Source organism: Chiloscyllium plagiosum, unplaced genomic scaffold (genome assembly GCF_037043375.1).
Source record: "Chiloscyllium plagiosum isolate Xiang-an unplaced genomic scaffold, Cpla_swu_hap1 HiC_scaffold_17, whole genome shotgun sequence".
NCBI lineage: Eukaryota > Metazoa > Chordata > Chondrichthyes > Orectolobiformes > Hemiscylliidae > Chiloscyllium > Chiloscyllium plagiosum.
In genome coordinates this window covers 60391004-60418865 of record NW_028270155.1, presented here as the reverse complement: position 1 = coordinate 60418865, position 27862 = coordinate 60391004, and the positions used below count along the sequence as shown (strand labels likewise).

The window sequence follows — 27862 nt, the reverse complement described above, 5'->3', positions numbered from 1 at the left end:
TTAATCTGACAGCCCTTTGGAATATATAACATGCTGTTAATCCCTCCCAGTGTTTCTCCATTATAGCCTCAAGTTCAAACATGTTGTTTTCTTCTAATGAATCCGTGCAGTTGGACAGTGTTCAAATGTATAAAAAGTAAGTACACCACTCCTTTCTTCCCATCCCTTGAAACCGCCTCAGTTGCAGGGGTTTTCACATACTTTGCAAGGCACACCACACTTCCTGAAGAAATGGAATGATGCATGGTAGAAACATGATTACGTGACTCATTACTGGACATTTCAAGCTCAGCAGTAGAGAGATGACAACCAGAGTTCATTACTCTCAGCAGACAGAGTGTAAACTCACTGTGGAAGCAAGAATACGGAGCTCAATCTAAAAGGCTGACGAAAAACTAACCCATCATATTTTTTGCAGGTGAGATAAATTTCCCTCTTGCTTTAGTTTTGAATGTTTGGAGTGATGATTGGTATCAGTGGTCCCACCAGGAGTGTTATCATGATGGGGCTACATGTTATTTTAGAAGGTGATGATTTTTATTTCAAATGCATGAGACAGACCCCCACTTTGGATCTGAATAATACAATGTAGCTTCTGAAGCCAGTTCTCACTGCAAGTAAATGCAGGAAGATTGCAGTTTCAAACAAATGCGTCATAGACAGATCTAGTTTGCATTTGAAACTGTAGCCGACTAATGGTTGCATGATATTTGCACTTAGCACAGAATTATTCTATCTCTCATTTCATTGAAATGAGCAGCTAAGAGACCTGGAAAATAGTGCATACAGCATATTGATATTAATACCATGCAGCAGCATATCAAGATAGCTCTTGTAGCATACTGGTAATGTCCTACCTTTCGGCTAGGAGCCCAGATGCAAGTTCCACATGCTCCAGACAATATCCCATCGCATGTTGGAACAAGTTTATTAAAATTATCCACAGGTCACACCAACACAAAATACCATGAAAGAGTACACATTACAGCAATAAAGTTAAACCTGTAGACTAATCTCACTGCTATATTGTATGTAACACAATCAAACTGCATATACATCAAAGAAAAATGAAATGTCATGCAACGTTGTAGAGTCACACTGCCTTAAAATACCATAAACAACAAACACATGTTAATTTTACAAAATATCATAAAACACCGTGCAATAATATAAACAAAGCAGCCTGTAAATCACACTGATATAAAATGCCATAAAGCACTATATACATCACATTGGTATAAAAGCTGCATAAAATTGACATAAAATACCAGAAAAACAATGAATATTTCAAAGAGATATAACATTCCATTAAACGATTATATATCGCACTGATGTGAAAAAAAATCATATGGCAATATATAAATCACACAGGTATAGAATTTCATGAAACCATGTCTATATCACACTGATACAGAAGGGGATGGGATGGTATAGTGGTATTATTGCCACACAAGAAATAAAGAGTCCCATGGTTGGTTCCATGGATCTGGGTTTAAATACAACCATGGCAGATAATGGAATTTGAATTCAATAATTTTTAAAATTCCAGAATTAAATCCACCAGGATTAGCAGGAACAATCTATCTGGTTCACCAATTCCTTTTACAAAAGAAAATCTGTCATCTTTACCCATATCTGGCCTATATATGTGACTTTGGACCCACAGCAATGTGGTGGACTCTTAGCTGCCCTCTGAAATGTCCTAGCCATGCTAGGAATTCTAAAAAAAAGAAATGAAATTGGATTGACCACCTGAACTGGAAATAAAATAATGCAGCCCTGCTGACCCTACAAAGTTCCCCTTACTATTATCTGGTATCAAAATCAGGAGAGGTGACTCACAGCATAGTCAGACAACAACCTAACATAGCCATGCTTATGAAATCATTCCTTTATTTCATGTCTTACGTTCAGTGAAGAGAGATGCATGGTGGATTGTTTAACCTGTGGGTCACTACACATCAGGTGAAGGGGTAAGATAGAGAACGCAGGAACCTTCATTGTAACCTCAGTCAGTGTGGGAATTGAATACACTGCGATGGTGCCACTCTGTATTACAAAACAGCTGTCCAACCAACCAACTCCCCCATGTATATATCAGTGTAATTAGAATACCATGGAACCATTTCCATCATGCCATCAAAGTAGTCAAAATACCACCTAGTGGTGTATGCATTACAACGGCATAGAATATTGTAGAACTTTGTACAGATCTCACTGATACAAAAATGTCATAAAAGCGTATTTGTCGCATTAATATAAAATACTGTCACATACACACTGGTAGAAAGAGTAGAGCAGATACATGAAGTAAAATTAAGGGAGCATCTAGTTAATTATGACCATAACAAGTACACTTGAAGATGATAGAGAAGGACATAAGCATAATGATAAAAAAGCCCAATTTGAGGGGCAGAGACTTATATTGAGAAAATAAAATGGGGAACTGTATTTGTAAACAGCAATGTAAAGCTATGTCAAATCACATTTCACACAGTTATTAGCAGAGTGAGGGAAAATATACTGCACTGAAAGATAAGACAAATTTCGGGGGAAAAAGCATAAGCAGACCATGTGATACAAGAGCCAGATTAGGCTGTTCAGTCCATTGAGTCTGCTCCACCATTTGATCAGTCTATATGTTTCTCAACCCAATATGAGAGAAATAAAATAAGATTAGGAGAGAAGTCAAAAATTAATTATGAAGGTCAAGACGAACTATGAAATTAAACCATGCAGAAACTTAAAACAAAAGAATCAAATATATTACGGGTACAGCAACAAAAAATGTGAAAATGTGGACTCGAATTAAAAGATAGACAGGATAAAACTTCAGATGACAATAGTATAATGGCAGAAATATTAACTAATTAGTTTACTTCTGTATTTGCTGGAACATGTAGGCATGACATTGGATCACCAGATGAGTTTTGAGATAGATGCATTGAGGATAATGACAAGAAGTATGCCAAATAAACCAAATTCAAATAGAGATTTGAGTTAAGAAGTTATTTTCAGGATTGCAACCTGCAACTACTAGAATTACTAGAGGATTAGTGCGGAGGCAACAATTATTAATGTCTTGGATGGGGAAAGTGAATGTGCTATATCGAAGTTTGCAGATAACACTATAAACTATGTTGAAAGGCAAGTCATGAAGATGGCATAAATACTCTACAAAGGGATATAGGGTAAATGAAAGTCACCATACTCTTACTGGGCTGCTCTGTCATTAGACAGAGATAACTGATAGTGGTTTAACTTGAGGGTCACACACCTCAGTCAAGGGAGGGGGTTGAGAAAGAGAATCTAAAATCTTATCAATGAGTGAGATAAGGCTGATCATCCTATAATTTCCTATCTTCTTCCTCCCTCACTTCTTAAACAGAAGGGGGTTACATTAACCATTTGCAGTCCTCTGGAACTCTTCCTGACTCCAGTGATTTTGGAAAGATCACCCACCAGTGTTTCCACAATCTCTTCAGATAGCTCCTTCAGAACACCTGGGGTGTAGTCCATCAAGTCCAAGTGATTAATCTACTTTCAGACTTTTCAGCTTCCCCACACCTTCTCCTTTGTGATGTCCACTACATTCTCCTCCGTCCCCTGACTCTCCTGACTCTGGTATGCTACTGGGAAAACTGATGCAAAATACCTATTCAACTCCTATGCCATGTCTTTGTTCCCTGTTCCTGCTTCTCTCACCTCATTTTCCAGTGATCCAGTGTCCACCCTTGCCTCTCTCTTACCTTTAATGTATCTAAAAAAAACTCTTGCTATCTTCTTTTACATTACTAGCTATTACTAACTGTCCTCATATTTTCCTTTCTCGCCTTATGTATTTTTTCCATTGTCCACTCCTGGTTTTTAAAGGTTTCCCAATCCTTTGTCTTCCCACTAATCTCCACTACATTGTAATTGTTTTTCTTTTGCTTTTGTGCTGTCCCTGACTTCCATTGTCAGTCCCTGACTTCCATTGTCAGTCCTAGTTGCCTCACCCTCCCCTCCGTATGCTGCTTCTTCCTTGGGAAGAATTTCTGCTATGCCCCCTGACTTATCCCCAGAAACTCCTGCCATTGCTATTCCGCGGTCTTCCCCGCTCGGCTCCCCTTCCAATCAACTCTGGCCAGCTCCTCCCTCATACCTTTGTAGTCACGTTTACTCAGTTATGGTTACATCAGATTCCAGCTTCTTCCCACCAAACTGCAGGATGAATTCTACCATATTATGGTCACTGCCGCCTAGGGGTTCCATTACCTTCAGCTCCCTATTCAAGCTTGCCTCATTACACATCACCAAATCCAGAATTGCCTGTTCTTTCATGAGCTCTACCTTATGTACAGGCCTCCTAGCACAACACAATGCGATCTAAGAAAACCATCTCGGAATCATTCCACAAATTCCTTTTCTTGGAATCTGCTACCCAACCTGATTTTCCCAGCCCACTCGCATATTAGAGTTCTCCATAATTATTGTTATATTGCCTTTCTTACATGCCTTTTCTATCTCCTGATTTATTTTCTTCCCCACATCCTGGTACTGCGAGGAGGCCTGCACATAACTCGCATCAGGTCTTTAATATTTCCCACCTCTACACACTCAGATTCTATACTTTATGACTCTATACTGCTTCTCGCTATTGATTTAATTTCATTTCTTACTAATGAAGTAACTCACCCCTCTGCCCATCTGCCTGTCCTTTCAATAGGATGTGTATCCTTGGATATCTCATTCCTAGCCCTGATCCCCTTGCAGCCACATCTCTCTGTGATACTCACAACATTGTACCTGCCAATTTCAGTCTGTGCTACAAAGCTCATTGTCCTTGTTTCATATACTGCATGTATTTAAGTACAACACCCTTCTCATAGATACCCCCATCTGCTGTGCCCAAAGTTCGATTCCTGACCCTTTCCATACTCTTATGTCCTATTACTTGTACTGGAAACTTTAATAACTCTCCCGAGCCCTTCCCCTCCCCACCCCTTTGAAGCCCTTGTGACCACTATGTAACCTTTCCACTGGGATCCTGGTCCCAGATTGGTTCAGGTGGAGTCTGCTGTCTTCTGTCCCAATACTGATGCCAATTCCCCACAAAATGGAACCCCTCTTTCCAACATCACTCCTTTAGCCATGGGTTTACTTTCCTGATCTTCTCTCTTTGCCAATTTGCAAGTGGCTCTGGTAATACTTTATGTTATTGAATAGTGGAGTGGACTCACAGGGTCGAATGGTCTACTTCTACTCCTTTATCTTATGGTGTTAAGAACAAAGGTTCTGTTCCAGATGGGAATTTTGAAAAGGATAGAAGTTCTGCTGAATCTGTGTGGAGCTTAAAAATGTGTTGCTGGAAAAGCGCAGCAGGTCAGGCAGCATCAAAGGAACAGGAGAATCGACATTTCGGGCATATGCCCTTCTTCTAGAATCCTGAAGAATTTATGCTGCCTGACCTGCTGCGCTTTTCCAGCAACACATTTTTAAGCTCTGATCTCCAGCATCTGCAGTCCTCACTTTCTCCTAGTTGAATCTGGGTGGAGCCAGGGTTAGACAACACTTGCAGTTCTAGTCACCATAATGTAATTTAGATACAGAGGCACGAGACAGGATGCAGAGTTAATTTACAAAGGTAATGGCAGCAATATCTGGGTATACAGATCAGGAACGGATCGCTAGCTTTTGTTACCTTTCTCTTGAAAAAAATGAAAGCTTTGGGACAACCTAATAGGGATCTTTAAAATGAAGAAAGGTTTTTGAGAGTGGATACAGAGAGAATGTTCCCTCTTGTGGTGAACAGGATAACTAGAGGCTGTCAACATATGATCATCGCCCAGACATCTGACGGTGTAAGCAGGAGAAACTTCTTTACCTGCAGAGTGCTGTCGATGTGAATGTGACTGAGAAAAGTACAGATGTATCAAAAGCTGGACAAGCATTTGAGAGAAAAGACAATCAATAGTATGATGGTAAATGTAGGTGGTGCATAAAACTGATACAGACTGGATCAGCTGAATTATCTGTTTTTATGCCATGTTAATTGCATTGATACAAGATATTACAAAATTGTATGGATGATACTGACATGTACATGCTATAAAATAGCTTATAAATCACACTGAAATAAATAGCTGCAAAACTACTGAATGATATGGAATACCACAAAACATCACAGACATAAAATGCCTAAACAGTGTTTACATCACACTAATATATAACAGACCTCAAAGCAGTGTGTATCATACTGACATCAAACAGTGTGAAACATAAACTACTTGGCACCAATCAAATCATAAACCTGTTTATTAATCATATCGCTATAAAAGACTGCAAACCATTGTTGACATCACAGGGACATAAAACTGTCAGACCTGTATGTTGTGCTGTACAGCAGCGTAAAGACACTGATAAAGGACAGCACAAATCATAGAATGCACACAATGACATAATTAGCATAAAACAGTAAAAACATCAAAGTAATAAAATGAAAATAATGCAGAAAATACATCAGAGCAATAAAAAAGAACAGCATAATATATCACACAGATGTAAAAACAATGTAAGAGCAGTACATCATGCTGAAAAAAACATAAATCAATGCATACTTCATGCTGTTCAGAAAAGATTTACAAGGATGTTGCCAGGGTTGGAGGGTTTGAGCTAGAGGGAGAGGCTGAACAGGCTGGGGCTGTTTTCCCTGGAGCGTCGGAGGCTGAGGGGTGACCTTATAGAGGTTTATAAAATCATGAGGGGCATGGATAAGGTGAATAGACAAGGTCTTTTCCCTAGGGTGGGGGAGTCCAAAACTAGAGGGCATAGGTTTAGGGTGAGAGGAGAAAGATTTAAAAAGGGACCTAAGGGGCAACATTTTCACACAGAGGGTGGTGCATGAAATGAGCTACCAGAGGAAGGGGTGGAGGCTGCGACAATTACAATATCTAAAAGGCACCTGGATGGGTACATGAATAGGAAGAATTTAGAGGGATATGAGCCAAGTGCTGGCAAATGGGACTAGATTAGTTTAGAATACCTGGTCGACATGGATGGGTTGGACCGAAGGGTCTGTTTCTGTGCTGTACATCTCTATGACTCTATGACTCTATGTGGAGATGCTGGTGTTGGATTGGGGGGGTGGACAAAGCCAGAAGTCACACATCACCAGGTTATAGTCCAAAACGTTTGTTTGAAGTCACAAGCTTTCGAAGACTGCTCCTTAATCAGGTGAGGAAGCCTGATGAAGGATCAGCTCTCTGAAAGCTTATGATTTCAAATCAACCTTTAGACTATAACCTGGTGTCATCTGACTTCTGAATATATACTTCACACTGATATGAAATTCCCTAAACCAGTGTATATACCACTCCTGCATCAAATATCCTAAAGCTATGTTTACAATAGAACAATAAGCCTGTGTCTACATCTCACCAAATGTGTGAAAATGCAAATACATCACTCTGATATAAAATACCATAAAACTGTGCATAACTGACACTTACAAAATACCACAAAACAATATCTAAATCAAGTTAATGTGAAAGACATGAACATTAGATCAATTTCAACAACGTTAAAAATTTGTACATTATACCACCATAGAATATCATAAAACACATTGAATACATCACACTGATACAGATAACTGCAAAATATTGCATGTATCACAATGATCAAATCGTGTAAAACCATAAATACACTGCACTGACAGCAAACTGGAGTAATATACCTGTTTCCTCCAGGAAAGTCCTACCTTGAGGCTAAGATTTCAGTTTGTGGTCAGAATCTGTCAGCAAATATGATTTATATTGATAGCACACTACTTCGGCTGTCAAGATTGATGATGAGAGGGGATGCAAGAGTTAGCAAATTAAGAGTAGCCTTCGGGTAACTTTGATTTCAGTACAGAGCAAAGAGAAAGAAGTCTAGCTAGCTAACTGAAAGCTTACAAAATAAAAAATCACACAAAACACCAGTACATAGTCCAACAGGTTTAGTTGGAAGCTCTCAAATAAACCTGTTGGACTGTAACCTGGTGTTTTGTGTGATTTTAAATTTTGTCTACCCCAGTCCAACACCAGCACCTCCAAGTCATGAAAATCTACAAGTCCTCTCTGCTGGACTCACCGACAACCTGCACTGTTTACCTGCATCATGCCACTTCCATTTGAGCTACCCATGGATCAGGTGGCAGGACTAAATACCAGGCACTCTGCTGTTCACCTGAGGTGGTATGTCTGGTATTCAAACCGTCACGACTGAGTTGGGCTGGTCATGGAGCCAGAATATTTGAAACACATGTGCCGAAGTGAATCCCCCTGCAGAGAGCCTGGGTGTGGAGGTGTACTCTCAAGGAACTTTGAGGAAGCATTGCAAGAAGACTTTGAAAGCTTCGCTGAGGTGTTTCGTTTAAAGCTCAAGTCACTCAGAATCATACTGGGACCTCCTTCGGAAGCAGCGGCAGAGGAAAAGCACGAGGTTGATGAAACCTTGAGGCAGCAACTTATCTGAATCTCAGTCACCTTGGATATCCAGTCATATTTGCCTCAGGCACAGATTGGCCTGGGTACTTACCCACCAGTACCTCAAACAAGCCCAGTAATGGACATGGACATCTTCACCTTGAAGGACAAACAAGATCAAATATAACAACTTACATCAGACGAAGAGAAACTACTGGGGAAACATTTATACAACATACTGATAGGAAATTCTATAAAATGTAAATATATCACACCAATATAAATGAGTAGAAAAAGTGTATACATCACATTGACATAGATCACCATCTATATTTTACACACAACAAAAATACAGTGAAACAGCATATACATCACACCAGTTTGAAATGGTATGAAACAATGAATACGTCAGGAGAAACTGAGGACTGCAGTTGCTGGAGAAAATGAGGACTGCAGATTCTGATGAAGGGCTTATGCCCAAAACATCGATTTTCCTGCTTCTCGATGCTGTCTGACCTGCTGTGCTTTTCCAGCACCACACTCTCGACAATGAATAAATCACACAGATTGAAAAATGCTGAAAAACAGCACCTAAATCACACTGATATAAAATAGCAGTATATGTCAGACTGAAATGTCATCGAATATTACATTCATCATGTTGGTATCAAATACCACAGAACTATGCATACATCACACTGTTCATGTACATTGCCAGTATAAGGTATGGAGATTAGTTGGCTGGTTAGAGTGTGGTTCTGAAGGACACACACAGTGAGTGTTCAATCCCTGGAGGCATGTCCTGTTACGTTTCTCCATGCTTGATGCTGATTAGCACTCCATAAGCTACATAACTAGTTCCTAACAAAGGGAATCTGTATGGTCACTTGTGGACTATAGCTAATTATTGTCAATGTAAAACGGTGTACACAGCCCATCCATACAGAATGCTTCAAAACATTCATAAAATACATGAAACAGAGCAAGCACCATCATTTGTAAAACAGTTTAGAAATTACACTGACATAAGATACCATAAAACCAAATGTATGCACTGTACGAATTATAATCAGAACATTACACTGATATAAAGTAGATCTGTAAATAATCTTGATGAAAGAGCAAACTCCTCCCTAATGTTAAATTGCTTCATACAGTTTGAAGTTAGATTCACCCGCAATAAATTTAAGGCTGCAATCAGCTTTTGGGGCTTTAATAATATGTCAAGTGAATTTTATCTTTTGCAGTTTTCATCGTCGTCTGAACCCCTTGGTGAGATGTTAACGGCAAGCAGCTCCCAACCATTCATTATTCTATATATAAAAACATCTGAGCTCCTCAACTGGGTCACCGCCTTTAAGAACTCCCAAATATTCATTACTGTACATTGAATGCAGGAGTTAAGTTTAACTAATGAAGAGTGAAATGCAGCAGCAGGCAAAATTATAGAAAGTCTTGACTCTTGAAGGCTTTTTTTTCGAGTGTACTGGAAGAGCTTCAGGCAATTTAAGAAACTGCACCACTTTCTCTATGCCTTTGGGTTACCTGAGAGTGACAAGATGAGGCTGAATAAAAAGAAAGTGCTTTTATTTTTTAGCCTTCTTGGATCTGTGTACCTTCTGCTATATACAAGACAAACCCTGGATGTTCATTCAGCAGCAATGGACAGCAAATCCTATATTCAGGGAACTGAGCAGCTTTATACAAGAACAAGAGAGAACAAGGAAAGTGCTGTCCATCCCAACGTTTTGCAAAGGCAGAGAAAACACAAACGGAAGGATTTTTTTCTTCTGGACTCTGTTCAGATTATGGAGTCAAACCTTGATCAAAAGGCCGCCAAAGCCAGGCCGGTCAGAAAGTCAAAAAGCAAAGATGGTACAAAGTGGTTAGGAGAGGACAATGAAATAGTGGGTGCTCCACGAGATGATGTGGAGACGGACACCACTCAGAAATCAGCCAAAAAGAATAATGTGACTTCCCCAAAGAAACAAGAGGCGAAGAAGGTGAAAGAAGCAAAGAAACCAGCCAAAACATACTTGGAATGTCCTCAGCTTGGCGGGTTGCACCCAAAGAATTTCCTCAGGTGGCCAGCCTTGAAGAAACCCATCACGTGGTTCAGTCAGAGGGACAAGAGACTGGTAAAGCTCCTGGCACAGGGCTTTGTTCAGAAGGTTGACCACTTCACCAGAGGGGAAGAGATGGCCCGTGTTGTTCTGAGCATTGACAGCTCTCATCCTCTGGAGGGCAGCAGAGACCACTGTAGAGCAGGAGTTTGCGGTATTGTGAAGGAGATGACTGACCTGAGGGAAGTCGCTGCTTTTCACCTGGACAGGATTCTGGGCTTCGGCATCAGTCAGCCAGTGGTCACACGACGCCTGCAGTGCCCCCTGCTGCCAGCGAAATACACCGACGGATCTGCCAAGCCAGTCGTGTGGTGGGACCCACAAATCTCTCTACCCCCAGGCACTAGCTTGCACCTGGACACTTACCTTTTCAACGTGGCGCAGTTTCCAAGCATTTTCAGACAGTGCGGCGTACGGCAAGATGAAATATGTTTCAGAGACAACAGCCCAGAACTCAAGAAGCTGAAATTGTTGGACTATTTCTTCCAGGTAATTCAGGGTCAAAGGTACTTTTAGCTTTCCACGACAATGTGCTGATCCAAAACAGGAAGGTTTGAACTGGGGGGCGGGGGGTGCAGAGCATATTTTCCAAATTTTTTCCAGCCAGGTTTTAGAAGTCAGCTTCTTCCAAAAGGCAATTAGGGATAGGCACTAAATGATGGCCCTATCATCCCTGAACACATTTTATAAAGTAATTCAGTCAGAACACAGTTCTCTTGAGCATAGAGGGTCATAAGGTAATCCAGTCTAGGTGTTTAAAATGTTAAAAAGGATTTTATTAGATTGTTAGGGATAAATTATGTCGTCTAATAGGGGAATTAAAAACAAAGAGACATAATCAAACTTGGGCACAACCTACAAGGGAAACAGAAGTTGAGAATCCACTCCTTCATAAATCGATGGACTCTGATATAATTGGAAGTTTAAAGACTGACATTTTTTTATTTTAATTCTTTCATGGAGCCATGGGTGTCACTGGCTGGCCAGCATTTATTGCCCGTCCCTAATTGCCCTTGAGAAGGTGGTGGTGATCTGCTATCTTGAACTGCTGCAGTCCACCTGCTGTGGGAAGGGAATTCTGGGATTTTGATCTAGAAACAGTGAAGGAACATCAATATATTTCCAAGTCAGGATAGTGAGTGGGTTGGCAGGGAACACAGTGAGGGTGATGTTGATTGACTGTTACTAGGTTTCAGGTATATTTAGCAAAAGTAGAAAGTGGAACTGAACTGCAAGATGATGGGGGAGATTTGAAGGGCTGAATGGCCTACTCCAATTCTCTACAATTGTTTTGCTTTCTTTCCGTGTCATTTCCTCTTTGGGTTTCCTGAGAATAGAAAACGGGAAGGGGCTCGGGTCTCCTGATCTCACATTCTTCCAAAACCACATTGTGATCCAATGTGAAAGGATCACATTGCACTCACTACAGGGCAGAGTGAGGGCTTCTTGTTATCTCTTCTCCTCATCCTCAACTTCCTGCTGCTCCTCCTCCCATTAGGAGATGTACCACACCCCTTCAAAAGCAGGGAAGGAGATTTCAGGTTCAGGACCTGGATTGGCCCGGGGTTATGTCAGGGATGGTATCCTAATGCTTACCAGTGCTGTCCAGCGTCAAAAGTTCACATCTCAGATCCCAGTCTGGCAGTAATAAGAAGAAGCAGCTACACGGAACTGTGCCTCCTTGTGATGGTCAAATGGCTTCTTAGCACTTACAGTCCAGGCTGAGTTGGAAGTGTTGCTGGTCCTGACAAGATGGTCACCAACATGAGCCATCATTTTCCAGGAGAGGGGGGTGATGGAGAAATCATTGAGATGGTGCTGGAAGAAATATCTCCAAGAGACACTGGCTTCACCTTTGAAAGTTGTTGAGAAATGATTACTAACACGCACAATGTGATCAATTAAAATGTTTTTCACTTTTCTGCTTTACTCTCATTTGCTTTCATCCTTCCCTCCCCACCATTCTTTCTTCATCACTCCTCTCCCTTCCTTTTCCTAACCCCTTTCACCATTCTCTCATTCTCTTCCTCTCGCTCTCTCTCTATCAGACTCACCTTCCTCTTTCTCTCTGTCCCCATCTCTTACTTTTCTCTCTTTCCTCATTCTCCCCTCTGCCATTTCTTTTGTAGCACTTCTTCATCTCCTTCACTATCTCTGTTTCCTCCTGTTGAGGGTTTACACTGTGAGACTACTTTGGAAGTTAAGGGCCATTACGTATTGTTAGTGAGAACCTGTACTTGCTAATCATGGAAAATGTTACTTCCAAAATAGTTTTTCCAGTTTTTCCTTCAGTTTGACTGTTGTTATGTGGCTCCCAGAATTTGTAACATATTGATCAGCCCAGGATTTATCAATAAGACTTTGCAATCAGCAAGATTTCAGGGATTAATGACAGCACAAATATTTCCAGAGGGTTTTCAAAGATTTCAGATACTTAATCCTGCTAATTTTAGTCATTTTAAGGATTAAATACAACTTCAAGCTGAATGAGGTACAATGGCATATTCCAGATATTTGCCAGCCAAATTAAAAATTTTGGACAAATTCTGGGATTTTATCTCCACGGTATCTTCACAAAATGCCCGACAGAACAAGATACCGTGATTATTTTAATGTATTTGACTAACTGGATTTGATTTAATTTGGAAAGGCAAGGGATAGTCAACATAACCTTGTGCATGGGAAACATGTCTCATTAAATTGATTGAGTTTTTTAAATAGGTGACAAAGATGATTGATGAAGGCAGAGCAGTGACGTGGTCTACGTGGACTTCAGCAAAGCGTTTGACAAGGTTCTACATGGTAGACTGGTTAGTAAGGTTAGATCATATGGGATCTCAGGGCAGCTAGCCAATTAGATACAAAATTAACTTGAAGGTAGGAGGCAGAAAGTGATAGGAGAAGGTTGCTTTTTGGACTGGAATCCTGTGACTAGCGGTGTGCCTCAGGGATCAGTGCTGGGTCCACCGCTTTTTGTCATTTATATACATGACTTGGATGTGAATAAAGAAGGTATGGTTAGTAAATTTGCAGTTGACACCAAAATAGGTGGTGTGGTGGACAGTGAAGAAGGTTATCTCAGAGTAAACAGAATCTTGGTCAGGTGGGCCAAAGGACTGAGAAATGGCACTTGGAGGTTAATTTAAGTAAATGTGAGGTAAAGCAAACCAGAGCAGAATTTACATATTTAACGGCTGGGCCCTGGGGCTTGTACATAAATACCTAGGGGTGCAGGTGCATAGTTCCTTTAAAATGGAGCCCCAGGTACATAGGATAGGGAAGAAACCGTTTGGTATGCTCGCCTTTATTGGTCAGAACATTGAGTATAGGAGTTGGGAGATCATGTTGCAGTTGTACCGGACATCGGTGAGGCCACTTTTAGAATATTGATTACAATTCTGGTTTCCCTTCTACAGGAACAATGTTGTGAACGTTGAAAGGGTGCAGAGAAATTTATAAGGATATTGCCTAGGTTGGAGAGTCTGAGCTATAGGGAGAGGCTGAATAGGCTGGGGCTGTTTTTCCCTGGAGCGTTAGAGGCTGAGGGGTGACCTTATAGAGGTTTATAAAATCTTGAGGGGCATAGATGGGGTGAATAGCTAAGGTCGTTTTCCTAGGGTGGGGAAATCCAAAGCTAAATAGTTTTACGTTGTGGGGGAAAGATTTAAAAAAGGACCTGAGGGGTAATTTTTTCACACAGAGGGTGGTGCGTGTGTGGAACGAGTTGTCAGAGGAAGTGGTGAAGGCTGGTACAATTACAGCTGTTAAAAGGCATCTAGATGGGTACATGATTAGGAAGGGTTTGGAGGGATATGGATCAAGTGCTGGCAAATGGGACTACGTCAGATAGGAATATCTGGTCATTATGGATGAGTTGGGCCGAAGGGCCTGTTTCTGTGTGATGTAACACTATGACTCCATGCTCGGTGCAAGATTTGGGGTCTGCTAAAATCCACTGGATTACGCACCCTAAGGCCTGATGATGTTGATTGCTGGGAGTGATTGAGAATAGTCTAGCTGCCCCTGCCGTCTGGATCGTGGACACTCAGCCTTCTTTGCTGTAAGGAGGACAATCACAAGCTGACTGGTCTCACTGTATAGGTTAAAGTCCTTAATTCCCAGTATCCCCCTGGTCGATCTCATTTGCACCTTTCCAAATCCCCCACATCATTCATAAAATGTGAAGCGCAGAATTGAATACATGGCTTCAGTTGAGGCTGAGCCTATGGTTTGTAAATTCTAGTTCTCAAAATCAAAATTTAATGACCAAACCTGACCATTTTCAATAAATACTTTAACAAATAGGAATTAAGTGTTTTGGCTTCCAAGTTCTTGCGTAACATTGTCAATAGACTAACCTACAGGTGGAATTGACTATTCCTGGGTGATACTGAACAGGAGGTGAAGCTGTTTTGAAGCTTTGAAATCCTGTCTAGTTTGTCTCGTGTTCCTCCCTGCTCAGAATTCTTTATGTATTGCTCTCACCTACTGCCTGCACATCTTTCGAAGCTGCAGCATCAATCATTCATGTTCTATTCATGTGACTCCCCTCACCCCTGATCCCACCCCCCCCCCTCCCCAGGTGTCACCAGAAATAGTAGATATTGTGGAAGGAGTATCTTGACTTCAGGAGAGCATTGAGTAAATACATCACACACATCACTTTCAGGCAGGCATAATTCTTTATCTGAGGCGACCAATAAATTGTGGTTGTCAGAACTTGCCTGTTATGTTGGAGAAATATTACTTATTGCAGGCAATTTTCCCACAGATTTACAAGTGAAGTCGCTGGTTTGAAATCATGTTGGTTTACAAGTTGTATTTATGATGGCAAAATCCCCAATATTTTAGTTGATAGGACTTGTTAGCATGGTATTTTTGCTGCTGCTTTTCAAGTCTTCTATTTCTTCAATTTATTCTACTCCTTGCCTCTGCACTACCCAATATTTATCATGTGCTATCTGTCCACAGACCTCCCGAACGTCCATGTACTCTCCATCCCTCGCATTGCCTTTGATGGTTTCTGTTACCTCTTTGAAAAGGCTGATGAGTTTGATTAAATTGGAATTTTCTGGAAGTGAAGGCTATCTTTTTTAATGCTGCTCCCTGGCCACCTCATTTGTTGTGGTGTTTCATGTTGTCAGCAGGAGGCGCTGTTAGTGGCTGTATGCTTGAGCATGGGGCATCAAGTAGTCAGGACCTCAGCATAGAGCTGAGCTGAGCTACTCAGAGTGAGCCTGGTGTCTCTTGAAAGGCGGGGAGGTGGAGATGTCAATTTTGGGCTGAACCTGGTGTTGGAAGTGGTTAGACTGGAGTGTCTGACCTTCAGAAAAAATTGAAACAGGGTAAGAGGGGGAGGCCTGACAGTTCTCCAGCTTAGCACTGGAGGCCTTGACGCAGGAAACAGTGGGGATAGTGCAATGACAGTGGAGCAGATAGCCATCACCATCAATACCAGCAGCACTGCAAGAGGTTCAGTGATAAGTACTGGAGGTGATTGGGAACATGTTCAAATATCATATCCTACACCACAATCACTAGCTTCGCACACTGTTCAGTTCTGCACTGCCCTTTATATCACTCACTGACATTCAGGATGTCACCTCACTCTCATACACTTGGTGCAGTTGCAAGTCTCAAACCCACACTCACAGCTCGGTCCACATGCACTGCCAGCTATTCAGCAACAGCAGCCTCATCGGCCAAACGCATGGCTGTGCCCTCAATGACACTCTCTTGCACGGAAAACGGGAGGCAGCAGCAGCAAATCCAGTGGGTGACAGGCATGTCGTGTAGGAGATGTTGCTGACCAGTACTGGCAACTGTTGTGACTGAGGCTATCATTCAGGCCAAAGGTGACGTTATGTTCCTAACTAATATTCGAGCTTCTCATATCCTACTTGGTCTGTGCCCACTGTCTCTGCTGATTTATAATCTCTCCGTGCTGTCAGCTTCACTCTTAGATTTCCTCTCACCGCTCCCTTATCCTTGTACCTTTATCCTGTCAGATATCCACAAACTGCAGCCCAACGGCTATAATCAAACAGAACAAGATGGAAGAGGAGGGAAACGGTGCTAGAGAAGGGCCACTGTCACTCATTCTCACAGCAACAGCCATCAATCTTAGAATCACACATAGGTTACAGAATAGAAGAAGCCTAGTCAGCTCATTATTTCTATGCAGCTCACTCTGTCTTCCTCCCCCATTGTTTCCCCAGAACCCTGCAGTTTATTTTCTCCTCAGATAATTATCCATTTCTCTTTGGAAAGCCATGATTAGATCTGCCTTCACGGCACTCTCTGGCACCAGTGCATTCTCGATCCTAATGACTTGCTGCACAAAATTCACTGCATTTGCCAATCACCATGAAATGTTTGCTCAGCTCAGACACTGACATCCTATTTTAAAGGCTGTATCTTACAGGCGGATTCTGTCTACAGTGAGAGTGGTCTACAGGCAGGGCACAGTCAAGGAAGGAATAGATGCCAGCTCACTGGAGGGTGAGGTTGCAATCACGTGTGTCCAGAAGAGGAAGTCTATGAGATGGCCTAAGATCAAGGCTGACGTTATGTGCATTCTTGGCCTGCTCAACAGCCTGCAGTTCATTGTCAACATCAGCCTGAGAGCAGAGCCAAGAGCTTATTCTGCCCAGAGTGGAACTGATGAACAATACCATTCCCACATAATGCAGCGTCTGGTGGCTGATGCTTCAGAATCCATTGTAGCTCAAGCAGAAGGTACTCAATGTCTGAGTACTACAGGAGAAGCTCAGGTTGGCTGCGCTGGTTCAGCTGGTTGCTCTGAATACTCAGACTGCTAACATACATACTGTGGATAGCAGTGTTCAATAGGATTTGTAAAGGTTTCACAGTATTCCATTTGGAGGGATATGGGCCAGGAGCAGGCAAGTGGGCTAGTTTAGTTCGGCACGGACTGGTTGGACCAGTGGCTCTATTTCCATGCTCTATGACTATGGAATATGTTGTTGATCTGGAGTCCTCCTAAAGTGGTTGGTGATCTCCTTAAGTAGATCTAGTGGGATCCTCCTGCATTTGACGGCCTGTATAGTGTGGAAACTTGAGGGAGAGCCTGGTGACCTACATGGCGGAAGAAGTAACAGCCTTTGCATTTGGCTTGACAATGCATTGGCTCTAATGTGGAATCGCATTAGACAATCTGATTGAAACATTGATATTAGATTTAAATGTCGTGACCACAGGTACAAAATGTTGGTGACTTTAAATGAATCCAAGTCCTGGAACTAATTACAGCTTGTAATGCACAATTGCAAATGTTTATAGAAACAAAATGTTTATGGTTAAAAAAGGAATCAGGCATTTAAACAATGTGAAATTGGCTCCTCTCCAACAGCCTTTGATGCTAGACAATCGTCTCTCCATGCTCTAATATGGTAGAACAGTAGGGGCCAAGTATTCCCAGAAGGATGGTTTTGTTATTCCTGCTTTAGTGCTTTATTTTCTCCCATGCTTCACATAATCTGGCCGCACAGACGTCTGCTCCAAAATGACAATGTGTGTGACGAAGATTAGTCACCATTTTCTTACAATAGTTTTCCAAATGGCCAGAAAGGTCAGAGTGCATGGGATCCAAGGTAAATGGCACATTGGACGCAAATTAGAGTCATTGAGTCATTGAGCTGTACAGCACAGAAACAGACCCTTTGGTCCAACTCGTCCATGCCAACCAGATATCCTAAATTAATCTAGTCCCATTTACCAGCACCTGGCCCATATCCCTCCAAACCCTTCCTATTCATATACCCATCCAGATGCCTTTTAAATATTATAATTGTACCAGCCTCCACCACTTCCTCTGGCAGCTCATTACATACATGTACACCCTCTGTGTGAAAAGTTGTCCCTTTTAAATCTTTCCCCTCTCACGTTAAACCTATCCTCTCTAGTTCTGGACTCACCCACCCCAGGGAAAAGACCTTAGCTATTCACCCTATCCATGTCCCCGCATGATTTTATAAACCTCTATAAAGTCACCCCTCAGCCTCCGACGCTCCAAGGAAAACAGCCCCAGCCTATTCAGCCTCTCGCTGTAGCTCAAACCATCCAATCCTGGCAAATCCTTGCAATTCTTTTCTGAACCCTTTCAAGATTCATAACATCCTTCTGATAGCTTTTGTGTAGTTCATTCATGGGATGTGTGTGTCTCTGGCTGAGGCCAACGTTTATTCCCCTTGACCTGGATGGTTTGCTCAGCCATTTCAGGGAGTACTCAACCACGTTGCTGTATGTCTGGAGGTCAGAAAAGGTATTTATGACAGCCAAGAATAATCATCAATAGATTAACTATTTATTCCAGATTTTATTTTCAATTCAAATTCTTCGAACTGCTATGAAGTCATTTGAACCCATGTCTCTGGAACATTGGTCAGGGTTTCTGGATTATGAGTCAGGTGATATTATCATTATGCCCTTGAGACCAAGAGATGGGAAGCAGACTGTGATGGTACAGGGATGTTTCAATGACTTGGACGCCTGTTTCCAATCGGGGCACGGTGCTGGGGACTCTTGCTGTTTGTGGTGTACATTAATGAATTGGACTGAAAGGTAAAGGGTCAGACAGGAAGATTAGGTCAGACTCGAAAATTTGTAGGATGGTAAATAGTGATGAGGATAACTGTCATCTGCAAAAGAACATCAATTAACTGGTCAGGTGGCAAATAGAATTCATTGGAAACATATGAGGTAATACACTTAGGGAGGATGAACAAAGCAAGGGATTGCACTTTGAATGGTAGGACCTTACAAAGTCCTGAAGACCATAGGGACCTTGGTATATATATCTGTAGTTCCCTGAAGGTAGCAGGGCAGGTAGTTAAGGTGGTTAAGTAGACATAAAGGAATACTTGCTTTATTAGTCAAGGCATGGAATACAGAGTAAAGGAGGTCATGCTGCAACTTTATAAAAATGCTGGTTAAGCCACAACTGGGGTATCATGTACAGTTCTGGTCACCACATTGTAGGAATGATGTGTTACTACTCGAGGGGATTTACCAGGACATTGCCTGGGCTGCAGGATCTATGCTACGAGGAGAGATTGGATAAGCCGGATTGTTTGCTTTGGAGCAGCAAAGGTTGAGAGAGGAGGCGATGGAGATTATGAGGGACATAGACAGGGTGGATGGGAAGGCACTTTCTCCATTAGTAAAATGGGACAATAACAATGGGCTTGCATGTAAGGTAAGCGGTAGAGGCTGGGAGAAGAGCTGAGAAGACATTTTTTTCACTCAGAGGGTGGTGGAAATCTGGAACACATTGCCTGTTAGGGTAGTTGAGCCAGAAGCTCTCATAACATCGAGGCAGTATTTAGATATTCACCTGCATTGCCATAGGCTCCCAGAGCCAAGAGCTGGAAAGTGGGATTAGTGTAGCTGGATGTTTGTTAATCCATGTGTTAATGATGGGCCAAGTGATCCTCCTTAATTTACAACTCACCACTGCCTAGTGAGTAATTCGCCTTGCTGCTCGACAAAAGAATAAAAAATGGAGCCAGGATTTTCTGACATCAAGATGGGCCTGGCAAGTCTTTTTCATAGAATCAATGAATCCTTTTTTTGTCCAATTCTACCACAAATCTCACTGTAGATTCCATTGCTCAGACTCCTTAAGGATTCTGCCCATAATCTTTATCCTAAATTACTTAGTTACTCAGATCTCCACCTTTAATTATTGATGTTACAGTGACTTCACACTAGTGAGATAATTATCTCTGCCTTGTACTAAAACAAAAGTCAACAGGAAGACTTTGCTGCAGCCACTCTAATATACTCTTGGCTTCCTGATCCATGGTCACAACACCATCTTGGATCAACCAGATTCCGCAAAAATCCAAGCCATATTTCTCAGTCAAGTCTATGGTATGAGCAAGTTGCGCCAACATCCTGCATTCCAGGCCAACTTCAATGGGAAGGACCAAGGATTGATTTATGAACCTTGAGTTCATAGTACGTAATGACTCCCAAAACTCATGCAAATAAAGTCCATATCCATAAAATTAATGCAGATGGGGAATCAAACAGCGGGAAGCTTACACCATTACTCCAGAGCTGTCTTTATTAATCATAAGTAGTGAAATAGTCAATGATGTAAACATCATTTGATTTGTGAGGAGGAAAAAGATCTCCGGTTTTAGTCCAACAGATTGTATGGTGAACCACTGCATTGTTCAGACTGGTGCAGACATTAATCACAATGTTCTCACAATGCAATCTTGAGTTGTCAGTCTATGCCCGCCTGATCCTGTCAACTGATAAGAGGCAGCATTGATGATGCACTCGAAGAAGGCCCACAGCCCTCAATACCCAGCTGCAGGTAGGCCATCTAGAGGTCATGAGAGATGATATTGAGACTGTGAGATACTTTTTTGAGATAAACACATTTTCGTATTCGACAATGTCAGAGCATTCACATAAAGGAACCACACACGGTATATTTTATGCATTGTAGCATTTTTACCCGCTTCTCAGTGTGAGCTTCCATGCTTGCCAACAGTGCCTGCAACAATTCCAGTTTCTTTTTTAAAACAAGTAACAATTTGATGACTTCACAGAATTTAAAACAAAAGTGTTGAACACAAAAGTAATGGCCTTACTCCCAATGGTTGGCATTAAGCTGCTTTCAGCTCCCTGCTGGGTCATTACTTTAGCTGTAATGTCCTAAAAGCTAGTTTGAATACTTATGAGGACTGTATCTCATTACAATTGCATTACTTAAACTGGTCTGCTCTTGGCAAAGTGGTATTGAGCCAAATCGCGAGCAGCGAACCCCACAGAACAATTTAACAAAAAACACGGCTCTAATACACCATCTTTTACACAGAATAGCAAATCTACAACATTGTTTCTATCTGAGTTTGACAGCAGCAAGCTCACAGATAGTCTCCTTCAGTTTTGTGGCTCCATTTCTACAACAGGATGTGGCATCTCTTAATGAAACATTGAAAGATATGTTACACAAAGGAAGATTGAATAACAGTGTACCAAAGGCCCCATGTATACGAGTTATCAGGCTGAAGTGTTAACTCTTTCCCTCTGCACATGCTAAGTGCCTCAGTATGTAATTAGGGATTTGAACTCATACCTGTTCAGTCACAGTTTCGTGGTATTTTTGTAATAAAGGCAAAATGCTGTGGATGCAGATAGTATTCTGAAACAAGCTCACAGAACACTGGGAAACTTCAACAGATCTAAGGGAGAGAAACAGAGTTAACATTTTGAGTCAGAACTGGTAATTTTCTGTGGTTTTAGCAGTGATATATATTTATTGAATTCATTTGAAACTTTTATTCCTTTTTTCCCCAGGACATGGAGATGATTTTGACCAGCTTTGGCAAGGGCGGGGACAGACGTACAATTAATTTTAATGATTTAGATTGGTAAGTGCACAGAACATTAGATTAGATTACATTAGATTACATTACAGTGTGGAAACAGGCCCTTCGGCCCAACAAGTCCACACCGACCCGCCGAAGCGCAACCCACCCATACCCCTACATTTACCCCTTACCCAACACTACAGGCAATTTAGCATGGCCAATTCACCTGACCTGCACATCTTTGGACTGTGGGAGGAAACCGGAGCACCCGGAGGAAACCCACGCAGACACGGGGAGAATGTGCAAACTCCACACAGTCAGTCGCCTGAGGCGGGAATTGAACCCGGGTCTCTGGCGCTGCGAGGCAGCAGTGCTAACCACTGTGCCACCATGCCGATTCTGTCCATTATTGCTGCAGAGGGATTGGTAAATCCGTGCCCATCAGTTTCTGGTTTCTAAACATTACAGCTCACAAGGAACTCTGGGCTGGCCCCTCACCACTGCAAAAGCTAGTCATAGAGTTGTAGAGATGTACAGCACAGAACAGACCCTTTGGTCCAACTCGTCCATGCCAACAAGATATCATAAATTAATCATGGAAACAGGCCCTTCAGCCCAACACATCCACACTAACCCTTCGAAGAGTATATCACCCAAACCCATTACTCTACATTTACCCCTAACTAATGCACCTAACCTAGGTATCCTTGAACACTATGGGCAATTTAGCATGGTCAATTCACCTAATCTGCACATCTTTGGATTGTGGGAGGAAACCGGAGCAGCCGGAGGAAACCCCCACAGATACGGGGAGAATGTGCAAACTCCACACAGACAGTTGCCCAAGGCTGGAACCGAACCCGGTCCCTGTGAGGCAACAATACTAACCACTGAGCCACCGTGTCAGCTAATCTAATCATAGTTGCCAGCATTTGGCCCACATCACTCTAAATCCTTCCTATTCATATACCCATCAAGGTGCCATTTAAATGTTATAATTGTACCAGCTTCCACCACTTCCTCTGGCAGCTCATTCCATACACGCACCACCCTCTGTGTGAAAAGGTTGCTCCTTATGTCCTTTTTAAATCTTTCCCCTCTCACCCTAAACCTATGCCCTCTAGATTTAGACTCCCCACCCCAGGGAAAAGACCATGTCTATTCACCTTATCCATGCCCCTCATGATTTTATAAACCTCAATAAAATCACCCCTCAGCCTCAGACGTTCCAGGGAAAACAGCCCCAGCCTATTCTGCCTCTCCCAAAAGCTCAAACCCTCCAATCCTGGGAAAACCCTTGCAAATCTTTTCAGAACCCTTTACACTTTGTTTAAAAGTGTAAAGGTTTGATAGTGAATCAGCAATCCCGGTTTTTATTTCTAGTCAAATCAATGGGGAGGGATGTAAAACAGACTGCTGACTCACTATCACCTGTTCTATACTGTCACAAATATCTTACTCCCTTGGGTCCGCCTGAAAAATAGCACTTTCCTCGGAATCTCAAGAATACTGCATTTGCGATCTCTATCCGGGTATGCTTGAGGATGAATTGTTCTTGAGGTGGTCAAGAAATAATTAAATAAATAAACATATGATACAATTCATTAACATGTAGCTAGTTTCTCACCCTGCTCTTTTAATCTAGCTGTGTTGGAGAAGGGCTGGTGGGTGGAGGAAAAAGTGGAGATTTTGGAAATCCGAAAGGAAGTCTGAAACTGCTGGAAACAGGAAGTCGGCCGAATACTGAGGGACTAAAAAGGCAGCTCTACTGTTTCAGTCTAATAGCCTTCCACTCGAATTCTGATTAACATTGCCTTCCTCCCTCTTACAAATGCTGCCAGAGCTGATAGGTTCTGGCAGTTTCTCTTCTTGCAGCAGGCTAAAAGTGAAGGAATCCTCTAGCCCATAGAGCTTTGGAAGTTCAGTCATTGAGTAAGGTCAAGACAGAGATTGTCAAATTTCTGGTTACCAGTGACAGCAAGGGGAATGGGGAATATGCTGTTGAGGTTAATTATCAGCCATGACCTAGAATGGCAAAGCAGGTTCGAAGGGCTGAATGGTCTGTGTCCTATGTCCTGTGTTCCTAACTCAACTAAAGTGACACTGAAATAAAAATTGCTGGAGAAACTCAGCAGGTCTGGCAGCATCTGTCCAGAGAAAGCAGAGTCAATGTTGACTCCAAAAAAGGTCTGAAGGAGGATCACTGGACCTGAAGCAGCCACTGTGCTTTCTCTAAAGAGATGATGCCAGACCTGCTGAGTTTCTCCAGTAATATCATCCATTGCTCTTAAAAGTGGAGCTGGAAAAGACAGTGGAGCTTTTACCAACCGGAAAAGAATGGGAAATCGTATAATCTGTGCTCTCAGCGTGTATTTTACTTTGCTGTGCTACAATGGGGAGGGCTGGATTTGAAAGCTCAGAATTCTCGGAGAAACATAGCAAAACAGAAAGTAGGTTGAGTGGAAATGAAGTTATCCTCCTCTCTCTATTATGTAAATCCAGGTTATTATAACATTGAATAATTAAAATCTCTCTGATAGTTTTCCCTGACTAAAATAGAAAATGAATTCCCTGCATCTGAGAGAACAAGCATGGGCTGTTTATGGTGGGAACTTAAAGCTATAATATTCACATAGTGAAATCTCACCGTACTGTTCACAAGCTATAATTGGCTGATGGTGTTAAATGCTTTTTGGAAAGATCAGAAAGCTATGGGAAGGAACTTGTGGATTCCTCAGGGATGGGCAGTGCTGTAGATGACTATCTGTGCTGCCTGCATTGCTTCCGTCAGTCTTAATCTGTACAGTGCTGCTTCGGCCATGCTAGCAGCAGAGCAGACTGATACCTGTCCTGTAGAATTCAGGTACGTGATTGACTTTCACCTCCTCTATGGGTAAACCTGGTTTTCAAAAGTCTTAGAATCCCTACAGTGTGAAAACAGGCCCTGGAGCCCAACAAGTCCACACTGACTCTCCAAAGAGTATCCCACCTAAACCCATTCCCCATTACTCTACTTTCACCCCTGACTAATGCACCTAACCTACACCTCCCTGAACACTATGGGCAATTTAGCTTGGTCAGTTCACACAACCTGCACATCTTCAGACTGTGGGAAGAAACCGGAGCACCCGGAGGAAATCCACACAGACACAAGGAGAATGTGCAAACTCCACACAGAGAGTCGTCAGAGGCTGGAATCAAACCCTAGTCCCTGGTATTGCCAGGCAGCAGTGCTAACCACTGAACCACCGTGCCTAAAGTGAACAACATTTGTTTCCATTAATAGTTTTAACCGTTGTGTTCAAATTTCTCCAAGCCTGCCTATCTTTGTAGTCAAGTCTACAATACCCTAAGACCTTTGCATGCCTCCAACTCTAGCCTCTTGTAAATGCTTCATTTTCCTCGTCCCTTCAGACAGCCAGGTAGCGCTCTGTGCAAATATTTTCCAAATTTCTCTCTCTCTTTCCCCTTGTGTCTGCTCCTTTACAATTCTGCTATAAACTTACCTGACAGAGTCATATCATGATTATGGTGCAGCAAGCGGCCCATTGGGCCTGCATCATAGTTTTTCATTTCTCTTTTGACTTCTTTTTTGACCAAGCTCAGTTCTTTGACTCAGCAACAGCCTTTTGTCTGGGGCCTGTCTGAGAAACGCCGGTTGCGGGTGGGGGAAGGGTGAGCGTATTTAACTATGTCAAAGGTACTATACTAATATAAGTTGTGATTGTAGTGGCTCTTGTGCCTCAGTTGGCATATTTTTTAAAAAAACATGCAATGTACTTTCGTTGGCTTTAGGTTACCTCCGAACACCCTGAAGATAATTGCCTCACAGTGTCTGCCTGAGATGCTCTTACGTTCATTGCATAAAGACCAAGAATACTGGCAAAGTCAAGAACCAAGCTCCCTATTGAAACTGGCGGACAAAGTTCATAAAAGAGCGCAGGCTTTGTTAAAGTACATCCAAGAACACCAGGCAAGACTTAAAAAGAGACTGATCTGAAGTTCAACTAAAAGATACATGCCTGAGCCCTTGGTTAAATAATAGATGCAGTAAAGTAGCAATCTCACTGGTAAATAGGATTCATTTTATCTTCATGGGAAAAATCCAGCAAATGCCACCAGCATGAAAAAGTTTCAATCAATTCTCAGCAAATTGAATAAAGTGTTCCTGGGAGAGATACTGGTTGACAGGCACAGAGTCAGAGCACGAAGCCTAAAGGTGGCTTTTGTCATTATTCTGGAGAGGCAGACATGGCTGAGATACTGTTCGACCTAATCATTCCCTTGAGTGGATGAATAGGAAGATGCTCTAGTGTGAAGGAGAGATTGGAATGAGAAGATTTTCACCAATGGAATAACCTCCTCATTCACATGAACCAGGGTAACATGCAGGTCCTCTGACATCACTGGGCTGGTTACCAGCTGAAGAAAAAATACCTTGTAACTCCAAATCTCTTATCAAAACGGAAAATATTGTTGACTGATAACAGTTGTTATCACTTATTTGTGAGTAAAGATGATGTGAAATCTACCACAATAAAGATATGCTGCTCAATCTCCTTCCTCACAGAATTCCAGCTCCCACAATATTCAAATATAATTGTTTCTATTAGTTTAATGGTAGTTTAAAATCCCAGTGAGGCAAATCCCAGGGAAACTACCACAAAATTAAAGGAGATAGGAAGCATATTTCTGCTGATGGGTGAGTTCAGAACCAGAGGACACAGTTTAAAAATAAGGGGTAGGCCATTTAGAACAGAGTTGAGGAGAAACTTCTTCACCCAGAGAGTGATGGATATATGGAATGCTCTGACCTAGAAGGCAGTGGAGGCTAAATCTCTGATACTTTCAAGAAAGAGATGGATAGAGCTCTTAAAGATAGTGGAAGAGTTATGGGGATAAGGCAGGAACAGGATACTGATTGTGGATGATCAGCCATGATCATAATGAATGGTAGTGCTGGCTCGAAGGGCTGAATGGCCTACTCCTGTACCAATTGTCTATTGTCTATTATCTATTGTCTAAAATTGTCCAATTGAGATAACTAATGCTACCCCATGTGACCCGGTTTGCCTCCAAGTATGATCTATGTCAAAAAAAAGTCAAACAGTAAATATGTCCAGTTCGGAGGAAGGGTCACTCGACCCAACATGTTAACTCTGATTTCTCTCCACAGATACTGCCAGGCCTGCTGAGCTTTTCCAGCAACTTCTGTTTTTGTTTCTGATTTACAGCACCCGCAGTTCTTTCAGTTTTCATTTAATAAATATGTCCACATTATTCAAATTGTTCAGGACTTAGCTCCAGAAATAAACCTCACAAGAGACACTTACACACATTCAACTAAGCTAGAGTTTCCAGTGAAGAATTTTGACTTATCTGAAATGTGATTCAATGGGATTTGCAATTTTGCCTTGGGAATGGCTGACAATGTCAATACAATCAGAATATTGTAACATTTGCATTTGACTCCATAATTTACCTCTATGCATCGTTTTCCTTACGAAACATTTGCTTTCTTATTTTATTTGATCTCAATGGAAAGGGGTGTGCATCTCCGCCATAAACTCCCAAAGATTAGCTTTGAATAATTGCAGCCTGGTTACTTAACAATCAGACTTTGTGCCCTTTAATGCTTATATAAAAAAACCATCAAGTCAGTCAGACCTGTAAGTGACCTTGATTACTAACTTCTAGAATGCAAACGATTACATCTTAAAGCAACTCACAAACAGTTTTGTGGCAGAATAATGTATCGCCTGTGACTGGGTATAATAATGTAAGCCAAAATGTAAAACTGGCTGCTATTACACAATAGTCAGTTTTGTGAAAATGCTGCTGATTGATGTCTACTTTAGCATTCCTTTGCTTATATAACAGCTGAGTGTCTGACTTATCGCAGACAGTACCATACCGTGATAGAGTTTCACACCAAGGC

The 27862-nt window shown here is 41.9% G+C and overlaps 1 protein-coding gene across 2 annotated transcripts; it reads left to right on the top strand.

The window, feature by feature from the left end:
- Nucleotides 1–76: 76 nt before the first annotated feature.
- Nucleotides 77–27380, top strand: LOC122558510 (Golgi-associated kinase 1A-like). Of its 2 annotated transcripts, XM_043707178.2 has the most exons (4): nt 90–418; nt 9698–11062; nt 21911–21984; nt 25720–27380. In XM_043707178.2, the coding sequence occupies exons 2-4, from the start codon at nt 10010–10012 to the stop codon at nt 25922–25924; spliced, it is 1332 nt and encodes a 443-aa protein (XP_043563113.2). In that variant the 5' UTR covers nt 90–418; nt 9698–10009; the 3' UTR covers nt 25925–27380. The 2 variants fall into 2 exon arrangements, with proteins under 2 accessions (XP_087852100.1, XP_043563113.2); XM_087995974.1 differs by lacking the exon at nt 21911–21984 and having other exon boundaries at nt 77–418; nt 25720–25901.
- The last annotated feature ends 482 nt before the right edge of the window (nt 27381–27862 follow it).

Bases quoted from the DNA above. Each gene is read 5' to 3' on its own strand.
- LOC122558510 (XM_043707178.2), top strand. From the start codon at position 10,010: ATGAGGCTGAATAAAAAGAAAGTGCTTTTATTTTTTAGCCTTCTTGGA. The intron at 11,063-21,910 runs GTAATTCAGGGT...TTTTTTCCCCAG, and splicing joins TGTTGGACTATTTCTTCCAG to GACATGGAGATGATTTTGAC. The intron at 21,985-25,719 runs GTAAGTGCACAG...CGTTGGCTTTAG, and splicing joins AATTTTAATGATTTAGATTG to GTTACCTCCGAACACCCTGA.